The sequence below is a fragment of the Leuciscus leuciscus genome (genome assembly GCF_965113295.1).
Source record: "Leuciscus leuciscus genome assembly, chromosome: 17".
Taxonomy (NCBI): Eukaryota; Metazoa; Chordata; class Actinopteri; order Cypriniformes; family Leuciscidae; genus Leuciscus; species Leuciscus leuciscus.
The window spans coordinates 30,812,099-30,836,867 of record NC_138741.1 but is presented as its reverse complement, the minus strand read 5'-3'; the positions used below and the strand labels follow the sequence as shown (position 1 = coordinate 30,836,867).

The window sequence follows — 24,769 nt, the reverse complement described above, 5'->3', positions numbered from 1 at the left end:
ACTTTACTCACCTCTATATTTCCTTCTTTGCTTTCACTATAATATTCGCGCAAAACGTCCACCAACTTCTGAATAGACGCACAATGATATTAACGCACAATGATATTAACGGCACTATTTTTTTTTAACGCTCGATTAACGCAGCGCGTATTTTCTGTTTGACCCGTGGCCCAAAACCAAAACCAAAAGCTAAAGTTAGTTTGATTGATTCACTTCCGTCGCAACGATCATTAGTTATTAACTTAGGGGCCCCTAACACGACACCGTTTTAACAGAAAACTCTTAAGGTATGCGCGTTTGAATATATGTGCGCAGGCGTGTAGTCCTTCCCTACAAATCAACCCTCAACATACTACTTGTCTGGCCTTAAAATTAACAATACAGAATTTGTATCGCTTCCATGTAGCCACGCGAACCGTAATTATCCCGACAATGCTTTATCTGTAGATAGGTAAAGGGAGCGGAGGGAGGCCTTCACAGGGAAGAGCCTAGTTGACATTTCAGGACTGTGCTGTCGTAGCGTCCAGGCGCAGGTCCTTCATCAGATCTGGATACAGCCTGGATCCGGTGGACTGCGGTAAACCTCGGGATAAACAGAGAGACTAATATTAGCGTAGATGCCATTCTTCTTATGATGTAACGAGTACATCAAGATTTATGGGAAGTGTTCCCGGTTCCGGCTGACCTAATCTATGCAGCCTAATGATGTAACGAGTACATCAAGATTTATGGGAAGTGTTCCCGGTTCCGGCTGACCTAATCTATGCTGCCTAACATTGAATTATAAAAGTCTATAATGTGTAATGTTTATGCTAGGTCAAAGAGATGTGTTTTTAGTCTAGCTTTGAACTGACAGAGTGTATCTGCTTCCCGGACAATGTTAGGAAGACTGTTCCAAAGTTTTGGTGCTGAATAGGAAAAGGATCTACCGCCAGCAATCGATTTTGATTTTCTAGGTATTATCAACTGGCCGGAATTTTGAGATTGCAATAGACGTGAAGGACTATAATGCGTTAAGAGCTCGCTCAAGTACTGCGGAGCTAAACCATTTAGCGCTTTGTAAGTAATCAGCAATATTTTAAAATGTATATGATGTTTAATAGGGAGCCAGTGCAGTGTTGACAGAACTGGGCTAATATGGTCATACTTCCTGGTTCTGGTAAGAACTCTAGCTGCTGTGTTTTGTACCAGCTGTAATTTGTTTATTAAGCGTGCAGGGCAACCACCCATAATAGCATTACAATAATCTAGCCTTGATGTCATGAACGCATGGACTAATTGTTTCCGCATTTGTCAATGAGAGCATATGACGTAATTTAGATATATTTTTAAGATGGAAAAATGCGGTTTTACAGATACTAGACACATGACTTTCAAATGAAAGATTGGTATCAAAGAGCACACCCAGGTTCCTAACCGATGACGAAGACTTGACAGAGCAGCCATCAAGTGTTAGGCAGTATTCTAAATTATTACGTGAGGAAGTTTTCTGTCCAATAATTAGAATCTCTGTTTTTTTCAGAATTAAGTAGTAGGAAATTACTAGTCATCCAATTTGTTATATCACCTATACATTCCGTCAATTTTGTGAATTGGTAAGTTTCGTAAGGGCGTGAAGAAATATAGAGCTGAGTATCATTGGCATAACAGTGAAAACGAATTCCATGCTTCCTAATCATATCTCCCTAGGGTAGCGTGTACAGAGTGAAAAGCAACGGTCCTAGTACTGAGCCTTGTGGTACGCCATACTGAACTTGTGATCGATGAGACATCTCTTCATTTACTGCTACAAACTGATAACGGTCAGATAAGTATGATTTAAACCATGTTAATGCAATTCCACTAATGCCAATATAATTTTCAAGTCTATTTAAAAGAATGTTCTGGTCAATAGTATCAAATGCAGCACTAAGATCGAGTAACACTAATAGAGAGATACAACCACGATCGGATGATAAGAGCAAATCATTTGTGACTCTGATGAGAGCAGTCTCAGTACTATGGTTCGGTCTAAATCCTGAGTGAAAATCCTCACAGATATAATTTCTTTCTAAAAAGGAACATAGTTGTGAGGATACCGCCTTTTCTAGTATCTTTGACAGAAAAGGTAGATTCGAGACCAGCCTGTAATTGACTAATTCTGTATGATCAAGTTGCATTTTTTTAACAAACGGTTTAATCATAGCCAGCTTAAAAGTTTTTGGTATGTATCCTAATGACAAAGATTAATTAATGATATTTAAAGGGGTGGTATAATGCCCTTTTCACAAGATGTAAAATAAATATCTGATGTCCCCAGAGTGTGTGTGTGAAGTTTTAGCTCAAAATACCCCACAGATATTTTTTTATAGCATGTTAAAGTTGTCACTTTTTGAGGGTTTAGCAAAAATGCACCGTTTTGTGTCTTGCCCTTTAAATGCAAATTAGCTGCTGCTCCCGACACAGAGGGCGGGGATTCAAGAGCTCCTGTGTGTTAGCAGCTCCGACGCAGACACACACTAAAATGACAGAAACTTACTGTTCTGCCTTTTATGTTTAAATGGAGTCAGTCAGACAAAGATGGAGAGACTCAAGAAGAAGTGACAACACGTAGAATGCAACAGGACGTCTCTGAATGGTGAGTTGATGAATTTATGTAGCTGATGTGGCGTTAACTATCTTCAATTAGATATTCTGTCATAATAATCTATAAATAGCTCGTATTGGAACTGTTGTGAGATGCACACAGAGTGACTTTCTATTGCATGTGAAAAGATGGATGGTACAGTTTGAGCTGACTCACAAATGCTCGACTACAACAACTCTTCCTCTTCTCAATCTGGACTGTGTGTCCCCGGGGGCGGGGTTTATGTAAATTTCAGGATTGGTGATGTCACTTACCCGTGAGGAATGTTGTGTAGTATACCAGCCGTTTGTTGTAGTCCTTAAAAAACGATTTATTTAAAAGCAAATATCTCCCTTTACTTTGAACTTTGAGTGTTGTAACTTTGCAGATGTTGTTTATGCTCAAACAGCAATATTACACACTAACTAAAGTTTAAAAAGTGAAATCATACTCAACCACCCCTTTAAGAAGAGGATCTATGACCTCTGGAAGCATCTCTTTCAGTAGCTTAGTCGGTATAGGGTCTAACATACATGTTGTCGATTTAGATGATTTAACGAGTTTAACGTATTCTTCCTCTTCTATAGCAATGAATGAATCAAAATTTTCCTTAGGGACACACTACAATGCACTGCCTGATGCGATACTGTAGTAGACGGTTGCATAGTTATAATTTTCTCCCTGATATTATCAATCTTATAAGTGAAGAAGTTCATAAAGTCATTACTGCTGTGCTGCTTGGAAACTTCTGGGTTTGAAGCTTTGTGTTTTGTTAGTTTAGCCACTGTTTCAAATAAATACCTAGGGTTTTGTTTATTTTCTTCTAACAGAGTTGAAAAATAAGCAGATCTAGCAACTTTTAAGGCCTGTCTTTATGCAATAGAGCTCTCTTTCCATGAAATGCGAAATACCTCTAGTTTTGTTTTCTTCCAGTTGCGCTCCATTTTTCTGGCTGCTCTGTTAAGGGCCCGAGTGTGCTCGTTATACCACGGCGTTGGACTATTTTCTTTAATCTTTACACAAGACTAGATAATGATCTGAGATGTCATCGCTCTGCTGCAGAATTTCAATGGCATCAACATTGATTCCGTGTGATAATATTAGATGTAGAGTATGATTATGACAATGAGTAGGTCCTGACACATGTTGTCTAACTCCAATAGAGTTAAGAATGTCTTTAAATGCCAGTCCCAATGTATCTTTTTCGTTATCTACATGTATATTAAAATCACCAACAATTATGACTTTATCTGCAACCAGTACTAACTCTGGTAACTCTGGCCCTGGTGGCCTGTATACAGTAGCCAGCACAAATATCAAACGTGATTTATCATTTACACTATATATTGCTATATTAAGCACCAACACTTCAAAAGAATAATATTTGAAACTAGACTTCTTAGTAATTCTAAAAATATTACTATAAATTACAGTAACACCTCCCCATTTGCCTTTCAGACGAGGTTCATGTTTATAACAGTAATCTTGCGGGGTGGTCTCATTTAAAGTAATGTAATCGTTTGGTTTTAGCCAGGTTTCTGTCAAACACAGCATATCTAGATTACAGTCTGTAATCATATCATTAACAATAAGTGGTTTTGAAGTAAGGGATCTAATATTCAGCAACCCAAGCTTTATCATTTGCTCATTTGTATTATATCTGTTTTTTATTTGTTGAACATCAATTACATTTTTACCCTTAGATGGGTTTGGAAGTTTTTTGTATGTCCTAATTCGGGGAACAGACACAGTCTCAATATGATGATGTCTAGGTGAAAGAGGCTCTATGTGATGGGATTTATCTGACCTTGGTGATGTGAGACAGCTAGCAGACGGTCGATTTAACCAGTCTGTCTGATTCCTGACTTGAGCCCCAGATTGTCATGTTTGAGCTCTAAGACTATGTGCCATATTACTAGAGAGAAGAGCAGCACCATCGCAGGAGGGATGAATACCATCTCTTTTCAACAGGTCAGGTCTGCCCCAAAAACTTTTCTAATTGTCAATGAATTCTATATTATTTTGCGGACACCACTTAGACAACCAGCCATTGAGTGAGGACAATCTACTAAGTATCTCATCACTCCTGCGAACAGGAAGGGGGCCAGAGCAAATTACAGTGCCTGACATCGTACTTGTGAGTTCACACACCTCTTTAACATAAATTTTAGTGATCTCCGACTGGCGGAGTCGAACATCATTTGTGCCGACGTGAATAATAATCTTAGAGAATTTACGATTAGCATTAGCCAGCACTTTTAAATTTGCTTTGGGGAAAGATGGCGCCGATGTCTGCGGCATGCCGTCTGCGGTCCTCCCTGTTGTTATCTCTTGCACTTACTATGTTTTTATATATGTCTCATTTAGTTTTATATTGTAACGCTATATTGGTCTATGACCGTTTATTACTTTTAAACATTCGTAGTACGGTCACTTCCTTGCCTAACGTAAGGTGCGATGTTTGTGGACCGCGCTTCGGGCTTCCACCTTGTCCATCTCTCCCCCCTGCATACCTGTGCCGGTTCCAAGTCGATCTACCTCGCCGGAGACGCCAGGGAAGGCGCGGCAAGCGCGGTGGTATCGCTGTACGACTCAGATCGGCCCTGCTATGGACTTATGATCCGCAACACGCTTCTCTTCGATGGGGATCTGAGTCTGCTGACCAATTCACCGCTGGCCAGTGTTCCTTGGATGGCCCTTTTCAATCATCCTCGCCACGGTGGAGCAAATCTTTACAACCTTCGTCCGCTGTGCCAAGAAACACAGCCAGCGACTGTTTCATTAATGCCCGGTCTCTAGTAAACAAAACTTTCATTTTAAATGACTTTTTTACCTCTCAAGCGCTGGATTTTCTGTGTCACTGAGACTTGGACAAAGCCTGGCGAGTTATTTCTGTTTTCGGAAATGGTGCCTCGCGGCTGTCACTTTTTAATCTCCCTGCGTTTGTCTGGCCGCGGTGGGGGTCTTGCCACTGTTTTTAAAGACACTCTTCACTGTCGACGTCTACCTACTGGCTCATACCACAGTTTTGAGGTGCAACTCTTACAACTAGTCTTAGTTAACCCCATTGCTATAGCTCTAATATATCGTCCTCCTCAGCAAAATAAGGACTTTTTAAGTGAACTTGCTGCACTAATGGGTGATTTAGTCAAAATATTGCTGCTGGGTGATTTCAACATTCATGTTTGCTGTGCTTCCAAACCATATTCTACTGAATTTCTAAATCTGATTGAGTCTTTTGACTTTACTCAGTGGGTTTCTGGTCCAACACATACCCATGGCCACACCCTTGATCTGATTTTAACCCATGGTTTCTCTATTTCGAACATAGAAATCAGCAGCGCATCTTTCTCTGACCACAGGCCTGTACTCTTTACTGTCCCTCTCAGTGGACGTATACTCAGAAATCCATCGCTGGCACGTTTAACTCGCTGTCTTACTCAACATTCTAGTGAAGAATTTTCTGTAGCCTACCATGATGTACGTAACTGTTTGGAGTCTGACTCTACTCTGCATAACCTGGATGCTGATGCACATCTTAATCTTTTTAATTCCACCTGCACAGATATTATGAATTCTATTGTGCCCTTGAAGTACAAAAATCACAAGCCTGCACCAGTGCCCTGGCACACTGACACTACTCGTACCCTTAGACGGGGATGTAGACAGGCGGAGCGCCAATGGAAAAAGGACCGTTTGCAGATTTCTTATGAAATCGTGAAAAACTCTTACAAGGTGTTTCAGAAAGCTGCAAAGGCTGCAAAATGCAAATATTTTTCTGAACTTATAACAAAAAATTGTCATTAACCTCAATTTCTCTTTTCTACTATTAACTCTGTTTTAAATCCTTCTGTGCATTCTATTTTAGAGCCCTCGACTGCTCTCTGTGACAAGTTTGGGAAGTTTTTTGTTGATAAGATCACAACTTTAAGATCTCAGTTGTCTAACTCTATGCATGATATTCCAATATGTTCTTCCATCTGGTCTGAGTTCGAGCCGATTGATATGGACTCATGCAATGAAATTGTTGGTCACCTAAAACCTACTATCTGATTCTGTCCTCAGGATATTATTCCACCTTTTTTCCTGAGACAAATTATGGACACAGTTGGTCCTGGCCTATTACATTTTGTAAGGCCCGCTATATTGGTCCAATTGCCAGTTCGCCAATACACAGGGAAGGTATCACGTCCTCACTCATGCAAAGTATTGGTTGGTTAAATTTGTAATACATTAATCATATGTTTTTACTCGTTAATTCATCTGACTCCATAAATGAAAGGTTTTAATAATATCTGTGCCTCACTAAAAGATAAAAAATAGGAGATTGTAAGAGTGGCCCGCCGCACAGAGCAGGCTTTAACTAGCCAGGGGTATAAACGAATAGTCAAATATTTGAGTATTTGATCAGTTATTATTATCAGAAAAAATAAAAATACTATTCGAATTTTGTTGCTTTGCTGGCCGTAAATGCAGTGAAATCCTTGAAGTTATAACTAAATGCACTGGGTGGCGTTGGAGCGTGTAAACAAGTTAGATGTATTTGATTACAGAATGTCATCGTCTGCCTCTAAGCAAAGTGAAGATTGAAATTACTTTGATCAAAATGGTCACTATTTGATCAATGGCTCAACATGTTGTGTGGAAACATTGTCGGGTGAAACTGAGTTATCATAAATATCACCACCATGAAACCACATGAAATCCAAACTCCAGTCAAATGAGGAAAGGCAGCTATGCATCACTGCATTCATGACTGCAGATAAGCGCAAGCCGAGAAGGTAACTCTGTCAATACAAGCAATTGACGTTGCCGCATACCCCTGTTGTACAGCTGACTTTTTGTGTTCTGAGCCTGGAGCAAATTCTCCATGGAGAGCCACCCAATGTGTGGAGTTTTGCATATTGAACATATTGAATTTCCAGGACAAATTGAGTTTCGCTACGGCTGTTTGAAGGCCCCTCCTCACAAGCCTCTCAAATGGCTTGTGGGACCTCCCGCATTGCAAACAACAGGGGCTCAAGCCATTTATCCCAACTTTTGCCATCTTCCCTTACGAATTTACAAACCATGTATTTTTATGTGCAATTAAATCATCTGTTTGTGGGTAATAGACACTCGTGCAAATCAATTTAATGCCCAAAAGTCCATACAATTCGCTTAATGAGCAGTGACATAAACGTTGATCATTGATTCCCACTCGGGAGATAATAAGAAACAGTGTGTCCGCCACACTCTTTGCACAGATGGTGAGTAATAGCACCGCTTCCGGATATTGTGTTGCTTATTTTTTCTCCCCTAAGTGTCCTGTCATCAGATTACAATGAGGCACCTGGAAAAGGGATTCCTGAAAACTATATGGAACTAATAATTGAGTTGTATCTTCTTTTGTCTGGGCGTCTTGTGCCACCCGGTACAACCTGTCCCTTATTATGGCAAAATAGGGAAAGAAAAGCTGCTGATCAGGCTGGAGCAGCTGTCCATCGATGGCGTGGACCCTTTCAAATGCATGCTTGAGCGTTGCATCACAGACTGCTACAGAGGAAAGTCATCCAAACTCAGGCGGAATTAGCTCCGCCCTCGTTCTCGTTTCCTCTGAGGCGGTCTGTGACGGTCCTGCAACAGCATCCCCAGCCTGAGCAACAGCCTCTCCTCTCCCTAGCCCTATCGCCCAAGAAGCATCCGCACAAAGAATTCCCAATAATTAGGAAAATACAGGCCAATCCATTACCAAAATCAGCTGATGCCTAAGGTGGGGATTAACAGCCACCTTTACTCTATGCGTTTTCCCCCTGAATTGGATATTAGCAGGCATTAGAGGGTATTCCACCACATTGCTGTGCACACACCTCACCTCACCCACACCTCGCCCTGTTTTGCATCAGGTATTGATGAATGTAGGTTTGGTTACAGCCTGAATCCACCAAAGCCTGATATGTATCCCCCTTAATACTAAGAGGTATTAGGTACTGCCCGGCTTGATCGGGGGCAGCCCATGGGGATTCTGGGACCCAGATCAATGTGCTCACCTCCATAACTGGACACCTGTCCTGAAAATGACCTGGGTCCTCTCATCTCCAGCAGACCGGCCCAGGCCTCCCCGTCACCCCAGTGGTAGAAAGTTGGCCAAGTGACTGACAGAGGGAGGGGAGGGATGAAGGAAACACGGATGCGCTGGCACTCTCCGACATGCCCCCTCGCGTTCCAGTTCTGGAACCCGGGGAATATTCTGAGGCTGTCAAGGGGGCGCGTTGCACCTGGGAATGGGGACAGGACGAGACACAGGGGAAGAGAAAGAAAAAGAGGGAGATAGGCTGGAGAGAGAAACAGTTGGAAGGGGCAAGTCGACCCCTGGGCGTGCCACCAGATGGTAGTCTGCCAGCTGGATGGGCAGATTTAGTGACGCCGGGCGATGGCACTGGACCCACTCAGCAGTCCTTCGTGGCAGCCGAGCGATGAACTGCTCCAGCACCATCGATTATTTCCTCGGCATCGTGAGTCTGTGTCAGCAGCCACTTGCGGCAAGTGTCCCGGAGCTGTTGGGCCATCACGAAAAGCCGACCGTCATCCTTCAGCTCCAATTACCTGAAGCGCTGTTGATATTGTTCGGAGGAGCGGCCGACCTGTTGCAGAATGGCCTGCTTGAGGTCGTCATATGCCAGGAGGTTCTCCACAGGCAACTGTTGGGCTGCTAGCTGTGCCTCCCTGGGCAGCAGCGGGATCAGGAGCACCGGCCATTGGACGCGAGCCTACCCGCATGCTGTCTTCTCAAACAGGTCCTGTGGGCCTCCGCGTAATCCTGTGGACCCATTTTGTCAATGGGTCATTTTGTCCTCGTATTTTTATCTGATGGCATTGGACAGTTTCTTTCTGTTAGTCCACCAAGATCCAATCAAAATGTAGCAAACTTTTGTCCACTGTTATGGACAGAGAGGGGCCTGGCCATACACTGTGCCCTGGAATGTGCTGTTCACCACACCAGTGATCACACGCTCCTGATCACATGCACTTAAGCATTTTCTGAAGTTTATTGGAGAATTTTTATTTTGGGCCATGGTAATCAGAATTTCTTTTTAGCCAAATTTGGCCAAAAATGTTTCTCTGACATTTTTCCATTTGTTTTCTAGCTTTACTGCCTGGATCTTCTATGGGATGACAGTATCAGGTCTGCTGTATTTAAAAATCAAGAAACCTGACCTTCCCCGGAAAATTACGGTGAGAACACACATTCATATCCGTTCATAACCCATTCATTCATTCATTGCAAATGTGTATTATTGCGTTTACCCTTGTGGGAAATTAAACTATCTCTCATAGAGCCAGCTCTTTTAAGTGAACGGTGAGAGTCGGATCCCATTTGAGAGCTGATTTCCTTTTTTGTATATTAATACTAGACAGAATATTATGATTATCCTTCGCTACACTGCTCAGCCACACGTAGTCCATACACAGCAAAAACTCCAGTGTTAAATTAACTCTCCTGGGAGTTTATTTGACTCCACACTCGAGTGTTAAAGTGTTAAAATATGAGTGTTAAATGAACACTGAAGCAGTGTTGAAGTTAATAAGATAATTAAGTGATTAATTGAGTGATGATTGACCATTATTGAAGACACCTGATGTTAACAAGCAGAATCACTGAAGGAGTGAAATCTGAAATCTGAATCCACTGAAATCTAAATTAAGTCACCATTATGGTGGTCAGTATTTACATTAGTTGGGCTCTTGACCCTTAAACTATTAACATTAGATTTTGTTTGGCTGCTGTAATTGATTTATAACTGCCAGATAAACAAAGAGAAAGGGTGATCAGCTGGTGTTATGTTTTGACAAACTCATTCAGAGCCTCATTTCTGACTTACATTTATATTGTTGATTACAGCATTGATTACTGTGGTTCAACAGCATAAGATACTGAATTTTCAATATATTCCAAAGGATAAAAAAAATAATCCACCCGCATGATGGAAGCCATTAATGAGTTTTGATTGGTGGCACCCAGAATGCACTGCAACATGCTTTATTATTGTCACCATTGTGAAGATTCACAGGCTGATCTTGATGTCTGTGTGTCTAAATAATAGAAGGCTTTGACTTTTTTTGTTAAAGTTTTCTATCAGAACAACTTATAAAAAATCCTTTAGATTACATTGAAAATGTTGATAATCTTATGCTTTACAAACACAGTGCTGTCTTCAATCAATAAAGTAAATCTAACTCGGACATTAGGCTCTAAATGAGTCATTCAGACCAAATAATGATTGTCAAAACATAACCAACACCACCTGATAATCTTTTCTTTTTGATCATCTGGCATCATAACTCTATAATCTAAAGTTATAAATGCAAGGGTCAAGAGGCCAACTAAAGCAAACAACGTTCACCACAATGGTGACTTAAAGGATTAGTTCACCCCAAAATGAAAATTTCCTAATAATTTACTCACCCCAATGCCATCCAAGATATCCATGTCTTTCTTTCCTCAGTGGGAGAGAAATTATGTTTTTTGAGGAAAACATTTCTGGATTTTTCTTCTAACAATGGACTTCATTGGTTACCATCGTAATTTTTTTTGAAAATGACCTATCGTTTCGCTAGATAACAACCTCTTCTTCAGCTGTTATCGCGTACAGCCCGTTTAAACACTGCAAAGACTTTTGAAACTGCATTGATTTGGACTTAAAATGATGGTAACCAATGAAGTCCATTTTTAGAAGAAAAATCCAGAAATGTTTTCCTCAAAAAACATAATTTCTCTCCCACCGAGGAAAGAAAGACATGGATATCTTAGATGACATTGGGGTGAGTACATTTTTTTTTTCTCCTTCAGAAATTCTGCTTGTTAACATCAGGTGTTTTCAGTAATGGTCAATCATCACTTAATTAATCACTTAATTATCCATTATAATTAATGGAGTTTGTGTGGTCGAAAGATCATCCTAAATATCGGGTCAGAAAACAAGATGAGTTACACGCAAACGAAGTAGCATTTGGATTCATTTTAATAACATAGACAACATAAAGGCAGAATGTCAAATGTGTAAGGTAAAAATATCATATTGAGCAGGGTCTACTAACAACTTTTAACAACCTTATTTGTTTTATGTTCTGTTTTAAGTGTGATTTGCTTAGAATGGTTTAATTTTGGATTGTTCAATATAAATGAAATGTTCAATAGCCTACACGTGTAATAGTTTTAAGGTTTTACATCCTAAGTTTTTTGTTGTTTTTTTACCAAACATAATGTAAAATTTAAGGTTTAATATAATTACATTGAATAATTTAACTACCTGCCTCAGTGTGGTGACCTGTAATCAAAAGAGTACAAAGTGTTCCAACCACTCACTCAACTCACTCGTGCAATATAAGCAGCCCCCCATCTCGGAACGGCGGTCTGTCCTGTATAAGTTACAGAATGTTGTGGCCACTTGCATTCGTTGCCTTCTGTGATAAACACCGGCTTTTTTCTTCTGTTATTCATAAGTGTGTGTAGTGAAACAATGCACATATATGCTGGCGTGGCAGCCTTTCCTCGCCTCCTACAATAGCAATGGCTACGGCACTGTTGTTTGTTCATGTGGGTGTGTATAGTGTTGCGTAATGCATACGTTAGCAACTGTGTATGCCGGCCCTGCCGCTATTCTTTACCTTTCTTTGTTAACCCTCTGGGGTCTGAGGTGTTTTTGGGGCCCTTGGGATGTTTTGACATGCCCTGACATTTGTGCTTTTTTCAGTTATTTATAAACATGTTAATGGCAAAGGTGTAAATTCACTCTATATAGCACAAACAGGGCTACCATAATATGTGAGCAACATGTATGTAGATGTTTGTATTTTTAAGAGAATAATGTTTATGCGTGGTTATTGAAAAAAAATAAAAATGAAAGTTGCTGAAATAAGACCACAAAACTCATACTGTTGTCGCTTCGAGTTCTGGCTTCAAAATTATGTGAAAATAGTCTTGCTTTATCGTTCACATAAAACAATACATTGATTTAAATTGTGTAAGACAGGTTTTGCTTGGAAAGCCAATATGCGAGGGGGGCGTGAAGGAGGAGTGGTTTACACCTGAGAATACAATGTCCCACCCATTATGCGTAATTACTTGCATAATGAGCCATTCATTCAGGTGTGATACTGACTGAGCCACAAGAATGAATGCAAGGAGAAAAGATATATTTAGAAGAAGACTTATATTGACCATTTAAGATTTTGCTTACATCTATCTTGTAAATATGTTTTGCTATTTTATTAAAAAGGTTACAATTACAACAATAATTACAATTTCAACAATATTTCAAGTGTACTCTTTCTTTGTAAAATGATTATAGGCCTACATTTTATCATATGTATTCATTAGTTTGAATATAGCCAACATTGGAACATCTAACATCTAGTTGATGACTTTATTTTTGACAAAAATAGTATTTTATATATATATATATATATATATATATATATATATATATATATATATATATATATATATATACATATATGTGTGTGTGTGTGTGTGTGTGTGTATGTATGTATGTGTGTGTGTGTATATATATATATATATATATTAGGGCTTGCATAGACTAGTCGAGTAGTCGATAGATCGACTACTTCAACCACTAGTCGACGCTGTCGGAAACAATCGACTACTCGAGCGTCCATTAACCATAAATGAATTAAAAATGGCGAACGTCACCAACAGACGCAACACGTCAGATGTGTGGAAGTATTTCATCAAGGATGACAAAAATATTGTAATTGGCCAACTCTGCAAGAGGCCGTTCACATATTGCGTTTAAAAACGTGTGGAAAGCGCGGCCGCTGTCTCCTACAAGCGCTCGCGCTCCCATGGCGTCTGTCGGTGCTATGCAACCGTGAACTGCGCTCTCCATGATGACGATGAAGAAGTATCAGCAAAGGATTAATTGATTTCTAGCCCTTGCATTAGCTTTACTACTAGATATATTTCTGGAGATGAGAAGGAAAAACCCGCCTGGAAAAACTAGCGCACCACGTTGTTTCCATATGAGCGCGCTCGCCGCGCCTACATTTGAAATAACGACCTTGAGCGCGAAAAAGACGCGATATGTGAACGGCCCCTAGAAGCAGACGTCTGAAATGAAAGGCAAGAACGGCTATTTATTTGGCTTTAGACTGTTACATGAAAATTTAAAAATGAAATGTCATAATTATAATGTTTTGAGAGTTTACTTATGTAATTGTTGCATTAGGCTATGAATTAATAAATGTTTATTGATAAGATCTAGCTATTTCATGTCTTTTCATTTAAAGTAGCATGAACCACGAGTAGTCGAGTAACTCGAGTATTGTTTTGATAAGGAATCGACTAGCAGAAATCAGTAGTCGTGCAACCCCTAATATATATATATATATATATATATATATATATATATATTATCATACGTATTTCAAAGTTAAGGATTCATTAGTTTGAATATCGCCTACATTGGAACAAACACTATAACATCTTAGTTGATTATTTTTGACAAAACATATATATATATATATATATATATATATATAACACATGAGCAGAAATTGGCAACATTATAAGCTTATTTGATGTGGCAGTATTTTACAGTAAAAACTTTATAATCTATCCGATTTTTGTAGTCGATTTTTACCCATCTTAGTATAGCAATAGAGCAATAGCTGTTCATTTATTCACACACAGAAACGCGATTAATTTTGAAACAGTATTTGTGCCAGCTGTTGTAGCTACACAACAGCATGCATCTGTGCATTCATTCATTCACGCACAGAAACGCAATTCATATTTAAACAGTCTTTTTGCGTGTACAGACACTTGCGATTAGAACAAAGCATAGAACTGGCCTATTCCTCAGCCGGATCCGTTTGCTCCTCGAAATGAAACTTCCAAAACTTCTGAGGTAAATTTTCCAGGATTATTATCAAGATAGTAGTATTCCTCACAGCGTCGTAAAGTACAGTCTGAAAGTGAATTCGCTGTGTGTGTTATCCAGCTAATGTGGGCGTTTCACAGGATTGCAGGATAGCCTCACATTTGCGTTTGAATAGCGCGCGCTCTCCGTGGGCGGAGTCAAATTAAAACGTAATGAGCTGAGATGAGAACGACTGACCTCTCTCTCTTTTCATTCATATTACATCAACTGAGAATATATTTGTTTTTTATAAAAATTACTTCATTTAAAAGAAGAGAATTCAAGCTTCATGCCTGTGTGACTGTTTGACTGAGTATTCGCTGAGTTATGGTTCATTTTCGGACGCGTTTCAGAATGGACTTAACTGACAGAGAGAAGGCAGAACTCGCTTCGTGTTTATTTTTCTTTATTTGGCAAAAAGCACAACACTTTGTTTTTATTTTGAGTATTCACAAAAAAAATACACACTTAACAGGATCGATTGATGTATGAAACTCCTATGGAAAATTAAAGTCAATAGAGTATTTATGAGTCTCTTTTACACTGATAAAAAAAAAGCGAGCTGGTATCGCTGGCGATACCGCCGACCCCAGGGAGGTAATAAGAAACAGTTATCATTTAGCATTTACTACCAGACACTAGGGGGAGCTTCGTAGAGAAAAAACACTCAGGCTTGCCTGGTGTCCCTTTAATTGTAAGAGTGCAAGGGTTTGATAGGGTTAGATACTGCTTTGGATGCGACTAGCTTAGTGAACTCTTTACATTGTTCAGTTCCGGCTGAAGTAGAGCCCGTGCAGCAGAGCAATTGGGTGACACTAGATGTCGCCTTGGCTACGGTTTCTTCCCAATGAACTGCAGTAGCCAAGGCGACATCTAGTGTATATATCTATGCACCAGTCTGCGCACACGTCACACAGCAGGATGCGCGCGCGCCCTCAGATCACTTGGACGTGGCTGTGTTCAAGAGGTAGAAACGATATAAATACTGTTCGTTTTCTCACACAAACCGCTCGTTTCGTGTCTTAGGCCATCAATGTGTACTTACGATGGGGAATTGTTTAATTTGGACGATGGGGAATTGTTTTAATTTGGACTCTGTGCATGCTCTTTGAGGTGGTGACCATAGACCTGCATTATATGACTGACAGACAAGAACGGTTTGACCTAAAAATATCAAAATTGAAACTACTGCGGAAAAAAAGACACCTACATCTTGGATGCGCTTGAGGTAAGCTAAAACATACCAAAATTTTATTTCAAAGTGAACTATCCCTTTAATCTTTGCGATTAATTTGAAATGTTTAACACGTAAAAAGAAAATAACGCAATTAACGCAGCACTTTTTTTTTTTGCCTCGTTTTAATGATTTCCTGTTGCGGCTGCTATTGAAAAGGTGCCGTCCTGCCTCTCCATGTTCGGCGATCAGGTTTCATTCTCGCGCAGCTTTCATGAGCGGGTCTTTTCCGCTCCGTGTGTGCGCCGCCGCACTCTCCGTTCCGTGTGTGTGTGTGTGTGTGTGTGTGTGTGTGTGTGTATGTGTCGGGGCGCTGCGCTCTCTGCTCAATGTTCTGCTCTGTCGTTAACAGCCCAAACACTCCAATCATGTTCCGATCACGCACTGGAAAAGCAAAGTCCGCTCAAATAACGTGAAATTTCTCTGTAGTAGACTTCTGTTTGCTGAGCTGGTATAGTCATGCTGGGCAACAATGGTAAAATGACCTGCTCTGATCACATGCTCTGGTAATAATAGCTTTGTAGGACTATATTTTATTTTGATAATTAGTAAAAAAAAAATCTGTTAAATAGATTATGTTAATTGATTATTGAAAAAAAATTATATATTGATTAGGGCTGGGCAAGTTAACGCGTTATGATCGCGTTAACGCATTTATTAATTAACGCCGACAATTTTTTTATCGCACGTTAACGCAGTTTATTATTATTTGGAAAGTCCGTTGCTCGCCGGCGTTTAGCGTGGATGCTCTGCCATGTGAATTCCCTCCTGTTGATGTCCTGATAATTATTTAGATTCAGGAAACTCACAAACAGCAAGGATTAGTCTCTCTTCCAATGATTTGTGCTGCACGTCGTTTACAAAAAGATCAAGACAATTTAATTTCGGCAGCGGGCGGGCGTGTGCGCACAACCGCGACAGTTTCACAGGAACGCTGAAACTGCTTGTCGCTGCACCTTGTGCTCGACCACTTCTCCTCACTCTACCAAACGCGAATAGAGTGTCTGGCGCGAGTGATTTCAATGTTAAAGTCAATGCAAGGTCCTGCGGCGCGAATGAGGCGTTTAGCGCGGCGCGGTGGACGTGAATTCGCCTCATTCGCGCGTCCAGTTCGCGTCAAACCTTTGCTTTTTTGCAAATGGATTCAAAATGTTCAAACGTCCAACTAGACGCGGTAGACGCGAATTTGACGCGCTATTCCCGTTTGGTGTGAACGCACAGTAACAGGGAAATTTGCTACTGAACACTTGACTGTTTCTGCTGCTCCTTGATGAAAGATACCTTTTGATACCTGTTCAGAAAAAAAAGAAAACAGGACTCTGATGGTAACTTATTTAACAAGCTAGATAAAAGGTAATGCCCTGGCAGTGGCAAATAGCTTTGGTTTAATATTTGATTTGATTACATTAATGTTTAAGTTGAGATTTACAAGAAATATTTTATTGCTACTGTGTAAAGGGAATACTGCTGGTAAAAAGCACATTAGGCTATTTGTTTAAAGTTTTTGCAAACCACATGTTATTGCACTTTTGTGTATATAGCAGTACATTTAGATCTGCTATATACACTACTTTAGAATTCATTATTAAATTTTGCTCGTAACTACGCGATTAATCGCAAGAAAATCATGCGATTAATCGCGATTAAAATTTTTAATCGTTGCCCAGCACTAATATTGATATATTGATGTTTAATATTATTTTAATATAGGGCTATTTTCTGTTCCTTTTTTTTTTCCTGTGTTGTTTCATTTAATTAGGTGATTCTAAGTTTAAATATTGATGATTACAAGATTCGAGGCAATTAATTACAGCAAATTGTGCAATTAATCAGTTAATTTTTTTTAATCGATTCCCAGCCCTAATATATATATATATATATATATATATATATATATATATATATATATATATATAACAAAACTGGTTCACAGTTGGAAACATCTCAAAAAATTCTCATGAAATATGTATCCTCTCCCCAAATTTGTCACTAATAAAACACAATAAAAATAATTTAAAGAGAAGGCTTATATTGACCTTTTAAGATTTTGTTTACATCTACCTTGTAAATATATTCTTTGCTATTTTATTAAAAAGGTTACAATTACAACAACAATTAAAATTAACAATATTTCAAGTGTAATCTTTCTTTGTAAAAACTAAAGTATACATTTTATCATACGTATTTCAAATTAGTTACAGTAGAATATAACCTACATTGGAACAAACACTATAATAACATCTTAATAACATATTTTTGACAGTTGTACTGATACATCTCCTGATGCGGACCAGGGCACATCATCAGTGATGTATCCTGAGGTCATCGGGTGTTTCGGGTCTCTCGAACATCAGACACAGACATTTGTATATATATGTATATATATATATATATATATATATATATATATATATATATATATATATATATATATATATATATGTATGTATGTGTGTGTGTGTACATACAGTGGGTACGGAAAGTATTCAGACCCCCTTAAATTTTTCACTCTTTGTTATATTGCAGCCATTTGCTAAAATAATTTAAGTTCATTTTTTTTCCTCATTATTGTACACACAGCACCCCATATTGACAGAAAAACACAGAATTGTTGACATTTTTGCACATTTATTCAAAAAGAAAAACTGAAATATCACATGGTCCTAAGTAGGGTTGGGTATTGGTTGGGTTTTATCCGATACCAGTACCTACTCGGTATTTTTCAAACGGTTCCGGTGCTTAAACGGTTCTTAAACCGGTACTTAAGAAAATGAAACCGCACACACTTTATCAAAAAAAATAATACCTGTGTGTGTTTTCTGAAAAAGATTTTCTGATTTCTGATTAAATAAAAAATTGTGCCGTTTAAAAGGCTACTGATGTAGCCGAAAACACTTAAGTTAAGATCAAAATTTTGTCTTCTCATATTATTTATATATATTATATAGTATATTACGTATTATATATTATAGACTTTTACAAAACAGAGTAATATCTGACACTGAGCAGAAATATTTAACACACATAGTATAGCCTCATATAAATATACTTGATATACTTCATACTTGATATGCAAGATTTGCAGTTGGCATTAAAATACTAGACTTACCCGAAGAGGAACACTGCAGCTGAACTTGAACTTTAGTCAAGAGTGTCAGAGGTTTTGGGTTCTAATCCGCATTCGTAGTTTTTTGTTTGTTTGTTTGTTGTTGTTTTTTTAAACCGATTATGCTCATCAGTGGTTGTATATCAAGCAGGGACACTTTGTGTGCATTAGGCTATATTTTTTTATTTCACCAGAACTAATAGATATGAGGCGCCGTCTAGGGCTTAAATCGAACTTCATTCACGCACACATAAAACGCTTGCAGTCACATATACTAAGTAGTCACACATACATGTAGCAGTATACTGCTGAATGCTCCAACTATATGAAATGCACAACGTCACATCTAAAGTCGCTCACGCACACACACACAAACTCTACACACACGAGACGCGCGGAACTCTCCGCGCACATACTCATCTGAGACGCGAGCACACACACACACACAAACTCGCGCACATACTCATCTGAGACGCGAGCGCACACACACACAAACTCACGCACATACTCATCTGAGACGCGAGCACACACACAAACTCGCGCACATACTCATCTGAGACGCGAGCACGCACACACAAACTCTCCGCGCACATACTCATATAGACGACGCCTCATAAATAGATCGATCTCTGCAACGTATTGAAGCGCGCGTCCGAGTGAAGAAAGTGCGGTGTGCGCGAGCCACAAGAGAAAACACTGTATCCGCTCGCAGCGGCAACGAGCACTTTGATCATTTAAAAAAACACAGTTCAGCGCTAGATCGTCTCTTATTTAACAAACAAACTAAATGAATGCTCTGCTGGTTAACTGGAGATGTTTTGTTATTGGATCATTCGTGCCGCGAGATGTTTTATAGGGGGCGGTGAAAAAAGTCAGGCACCGAAATCAGGCACCGAAAGTTGCGTTCTTATTCGGTCTCGATACTACCGTTTACGTCGGAACCGGTTCTCTGTTGGAACCGGGTTTCGGTACCCAACCCTAGTCCTAAGTATTCAGACCCTTTGCTGTGACACTCATATATTTAACTCAGGTGCTGTCCATTTCTTCTGATCATCCTTGAGATGGTTCTACACCTTCATTTGAGTCCAGCTGTGTTCGATTATACTGATTGGACTTGATTAGGAAAGCCACACACCTGTCTATATAAGACCTTACAGCTCACAGTGCATGTCAGAGCAAATGAGAATCATGAGGTCAAAGGAACTGCCTGAAGAGCTCAGAGACAGAATTGTGGCAAGGCACAGATCTGGCCAAGGTTACAAAAAAATGTCTGCTGCACTTAAGGTTCCTAAGAGCACAGTGGCCTCCATAATCCTTAAATGGAAGACGTTTTGGGACGACCAGAACCCTTCCGTCTCAGAACCTCAGTCCGGCCAAACTGAGCTATCGGGGGAGAAGAGCCTTGGTGAGAGAGGTAAAGAAGAACCCAAAGATCACTGTGGCTGAGCTCCAGAGATGCAGTCGGGAGATGGGAGAAAGTTGTAGTAAGTCAACCATCACTGCAGCCATCCACCAGTCGGGGCTTTATGGCAGAGTGGCCCGACGGAAGCCTCTCCTCAGTGCAAGACACATGAAAGCCTGCATGGAGTTTGCTAAAAAACACCTGAAGGACTCCAAGATGGTGATAAATAAGATTCTCTGGTCTGATGAGACCAAGATAGAACTTTTTGGCCTTAATTGACCTTTCGCCGAGCCCCGCCCCCCTTAGTTACTGTTGCTACGTCCGACAAACAAATGGTCAAACACGACCAACGCGACAGATTGCCATGACGGGAAGAGGTATACCCGTGCATGTCAGTGACCTTTTTTGGAGTAATACCTCCGCGATATCCTCCAGATCGAGGCAAAAGGGGTTACAGTATGCCGTGGAGGGATATATTCGAAATATAAAAATACACAGTGAAGGAGACACGACTACTATCGAGGCTTACTCAAGCGAAATCTGAGAAACCCAATGACAATCGCAGAAAAATCTCTAATACCCACGCAATCGACATAAACACACTTGCAGACGGCATCTTGGAAGTTTGTGATCAACCAGCATCTGTAGGCATCGTAGACCTCTTCTTCTGTCTTGATTTTCTCCGATTTGTTGCAGACAATCGCAGTTATCTGAGCTGTTAGCTATATTTTGCTCATTTTTATTAGCAAATTTGATTTTTATTGTTTTGTTCCAGTTCAGCCCTGCTAACGTTATGTGCTTTGTTCTTGGGGAAGGGAAAAAACTAACGTTAGGGTTGCCAAATGTCCCGTATTTTGGGCATAATTTATTTGTCAAAATTAATAATGCATAATTTATCTCCCTTGTCCTGTTTTTTTTACTGCAAAGCTGATCTAACCACTGACTGATACAGCAGCAGTGCTGATCACGACACCTGTTATCATCCTATCAATAATAATAATATATGATATATTATGATTTAATATATCATTATTTAGAGACAAATCATTGTTTGATTTACCGCTCCGAGCGGGACTTTCAATGTCAGCATTTTTATTTCGGCAAATCATAGGCGAATGCAAACAACGTGATTATTGATTCCAACATCCACCCACGCAAGAAAACGTGCAACCTACCTGAGGGAATAATATGCTGATTTACTGCTCAATAAATCTTTCTGATTGTTATCAATGTAGAAAACTTTTTTTTTTTTTTTGTCTCAGGATTCTTGTGACCCCACATTACTTTTACCGGTTCTTTGCGGCAAGCTTTATGCGTGCGGTCGTGCGCTTGAGTGCGGCTATATTACGTAAACGCTCATTATCCTGTAGGCTATACAGCCTATTTAAGTAATTCAATTATAAAGGGGCGATTTGTCCACTAATGGCTTAAATGAATAACTATAGTCGACTAGAAAATGTTTTTTTGTCGGAGGCAGCCCTTATTCCAGATTTACAAACGCCGGGGCGCACCGCTTCACCATCTTGCTTGGAGAATGTTTGTCGGACCTGCTCACATAGTAACGGTTGCTATGATGTGTGATTGGACAATGGCCGTTTTGGGGGAGGGGCCGGCGAAAGGTCAATTCTAAGCGGTATGTGTGGAGAAAACCAGGCACTGCTCATCACCTGTCCAATACAGTCTCAACAGTGAAGCATGGTGGTGGCAGCATCATGCTGTGGGGGTGTTTTTCAGCTGCAGGGACAGGACGACTGGTTGCAATCGAGGGAAAGATGAATGCGGCCAAGTACAGGGATATCCTGGACGAAAACCTTCTCCAGAGTGCTCTGGACCTCAGACTGGGCCGAAGGTTCACCTTCCAACAAGACAATGACCCTAAGCACACAGCTAAAATAACGAAGGAGTGGCTTCACAACAACTCCGTGACTGTTCTTGAATGGCCCAGCCAGAGCCCTGACTTAAACCCAATTGAGCATCTCTGGAGAGACCTGAAAATGGCTGTCCACCAACATTTACCATCCAACCTGACAGAACTGGAGAGGATCTGCAAGGAGGAATGGCAGAGGATACCCAAATCCAGGTGTGGAAAAACTTGTTGCATCTTTCCCAAAAAGACTCATGGCTGTATTAGATCAAAAGGGTGCTTCTACTAAATACTGAGCAAAGGGTCTGAATACTTAGGACCATGTGATATTTCAGTTTTTCTTTTTTAATAAATGTGCAAAAATGTCAACAATTCTGTGTTTTTCTGTCAATATGGGGTGCTGTGTGTACAATAATGAGGGAAAAAAATTAACTTAAATGATTTTAGCAAATGGCTGCAATATAACAAAGAGTGAAAAATGTAAGGGGGTCTGAATACTTTCCGTACCCACTGTATATATATAGTGAGGAAAATAAGTATTTGAACACCCTGCTATTTTGCAAGTTCTCCCACTTGGAAATCATGGAGGGGTCTGAAATTGTCATCGTAGGTGCATGTCCACTGTGAGAGACATAATCGAAAAAAATAAAAAATCCAGAAATCACAATGTATGATTTTTTAACTATTTATTTGAATGATACAGCTGCAAATAAGTATTTGAACACCTGTCTATCAGCTAGAATTCTGACCCTCAAAGGCCTGTTAGTCTGCCTTTAAAATGTCCACCTCCACTCCATTTATTATCCTAAATTAGATGCACCTGTTTGAAGTCGTTAGCTGCATAAAGACACCTGTCCACCCCATACAATCAGTAAGAATCCAACTACTAACATGGCCAAGACCTAAAGAGCTGTCCAAAGACACAAGAGACAAAATTGTACACCTCCACAAGGCTGGAAAGGGCTACGGGGAAATTGCCAAGCAGCTTGGTGAAAAAAGGTCCACTGTTGGAGCAATCATTAGAAAATGGAAGAAGCTAAACATGACTGTCAATCTCCCTCGGACTGGGGCTCCATGCAAGATCTCACCTCGTGGGGTCTCAATGATCCTAAGAAAGGTGAGAAATCAGCCCAGAACTGCACGGGAGGAGCTGGTCAATGACCTGAAAAGAGCTGGGACCACCGTTTCCAAGGTTACTGTTGGTAATACACTAAGACGTCATGGTTTGAAATCATGCATGGCACGGAAGGTTCCCCTGCTTAAACCAGCACATGTCAAGGCCCGTCTTAAGTTTGCCAATGACCATTTGGATGATCCAGAGGAGTCATGGGAGAAAGTCATGTGGTCAGATGAGACCAAAATATAACTTTTTGGTCATAATTCCACTAAACGTGTTTGGAGGAAGAAGAATGATGAGTACCATCCCAAGAACACCATCCCTACTGTGAAGCATGGGGGTGGTAGCATCATGCTTTGGGGGTGTTTTTCTGCACATGGGACAGGGCGACTGCACTGTATTAAGGAGAGGATGACCGGGGCCATGTATTGCGAGATTTTGGGGAACAACCTCCTTCCCTCAGTTAGAGCATTGAAGATGGGTCGAGGCTGGGTCTTCCAACATGACAATGACCCGAAGCACACAGCCAGGATAACCAAGGAGTGGCTCTGTAAGAAGCATATCAAGGTTCTGGCGTGGCCTAGCCAGTCTCCAGACCTAAACCCAACAGAGAATCTTTGGAGGGAGCTCAAACTCCGTGTTTCTCAGCGACAGCCCAGAAACCTGACTGATCTAGAGAAGATCTGTGTGGAGGAGTGGGCCAAAATCCCTCCTGCAGTGTGTGCAAACCTGGTGAAAAACTACAGGAAACGTTTGACCTCTGTAATTGCAAACAAAGGCTACTGTACCAAATATTAACATTGATTTTCTCAGGTGTTCAAATACTTATTTGCAGCTGTATCATACAAATAAATAGTAAAAAAAATCATACATTGTGATTTCTGGATTTTTTTTTTTAGATTATGTCTCTCACAGTGGACATGCACCTACGATGACAATTTCAGACCCCTCCATGATTTCTAAGTGGGAGAACTTGCAAAATAGCAGGGTGTTCAAATACTTATTTTCCTCACTGTATATATATGAGCAGAAATTGGCGAACAAAAGCTTATTTGATGTGGCAGTAGTCTATTTTACAGTAAAAACTTTATAATCTATCCAAAATTAGTCAACAAAATGTTGTCTTTCATATTTCGTCGGTAACATAGGCCTATCGTTTTATGATATATTAGGGCATATAAATGTTAATTTGCAGTTTAATACGTTGCTTATACAAAGACATTTTATTTTAACATATTTCAGTCATTTTTTTTCTCATCTCAGTATAGCAATATAGTTCGGTAAAAGCTGTTCATTCATTCACACACAGAAACGCGATTCAAATTTAAACAGTCTTTTTGTGAGCTGTAGTAAACAACAGCGCACATCTGTGACTGTGCCATTCATTCATTCACACACAGAAACGCGATAATATTTAAACAGTCTTTTTGCGGTTTACAGACAGTATTTAACCTTTATTTTTTTTACAGGCAAGTCATGCCTGTAATTATTATTCTAAGTATTACATATTGCGATTAGAA

The 24,769-nt window shown here is 40.0% G+C and overlaps 2 protein-coding genes across 5 annotated transcripts in view; one reads left to right on the top strand and one right to left on the bottom strand.

Annotated features, from left to right (window-relative positions):
- Positions 1–24,769, top strand: part of LOC309479407 (b(0,+)-type amino acid transporter 1) — a 144,669-nt gene that overhangs the window by 66,496 nt on the left and 53,404 nt on the right. For 2 of the 4 annotated variants that reach the window (XM_082143535.1, XM_082143534.1), the window contains exon 5: positions 9,733–9,820. In XM_082143535.1, coding sequence (XP_081999661.1) covers positions 9,733–9,820 — 88 coding nt within the window. Of the gene's footprint in view, positions 1–1,689; positions 2,618–9,732; positions 9,821–24,769 lie in introns of those variants that run through there. The other 2 variants (XR_014199208.1, XR_014199209.1) reach the window with 2 other exon arrangements.
- The window catches only part of LOC309479340 (uncharacterized protein), a gene marked incomplete at its 5' end in the record, with an annotated part of 244,765 nt that overhangs the window by 182,161 nt on the left and 37,835 nt on the right, over positions 1–24,769 (bottom strand). The window lies entirely within an intron of this gene.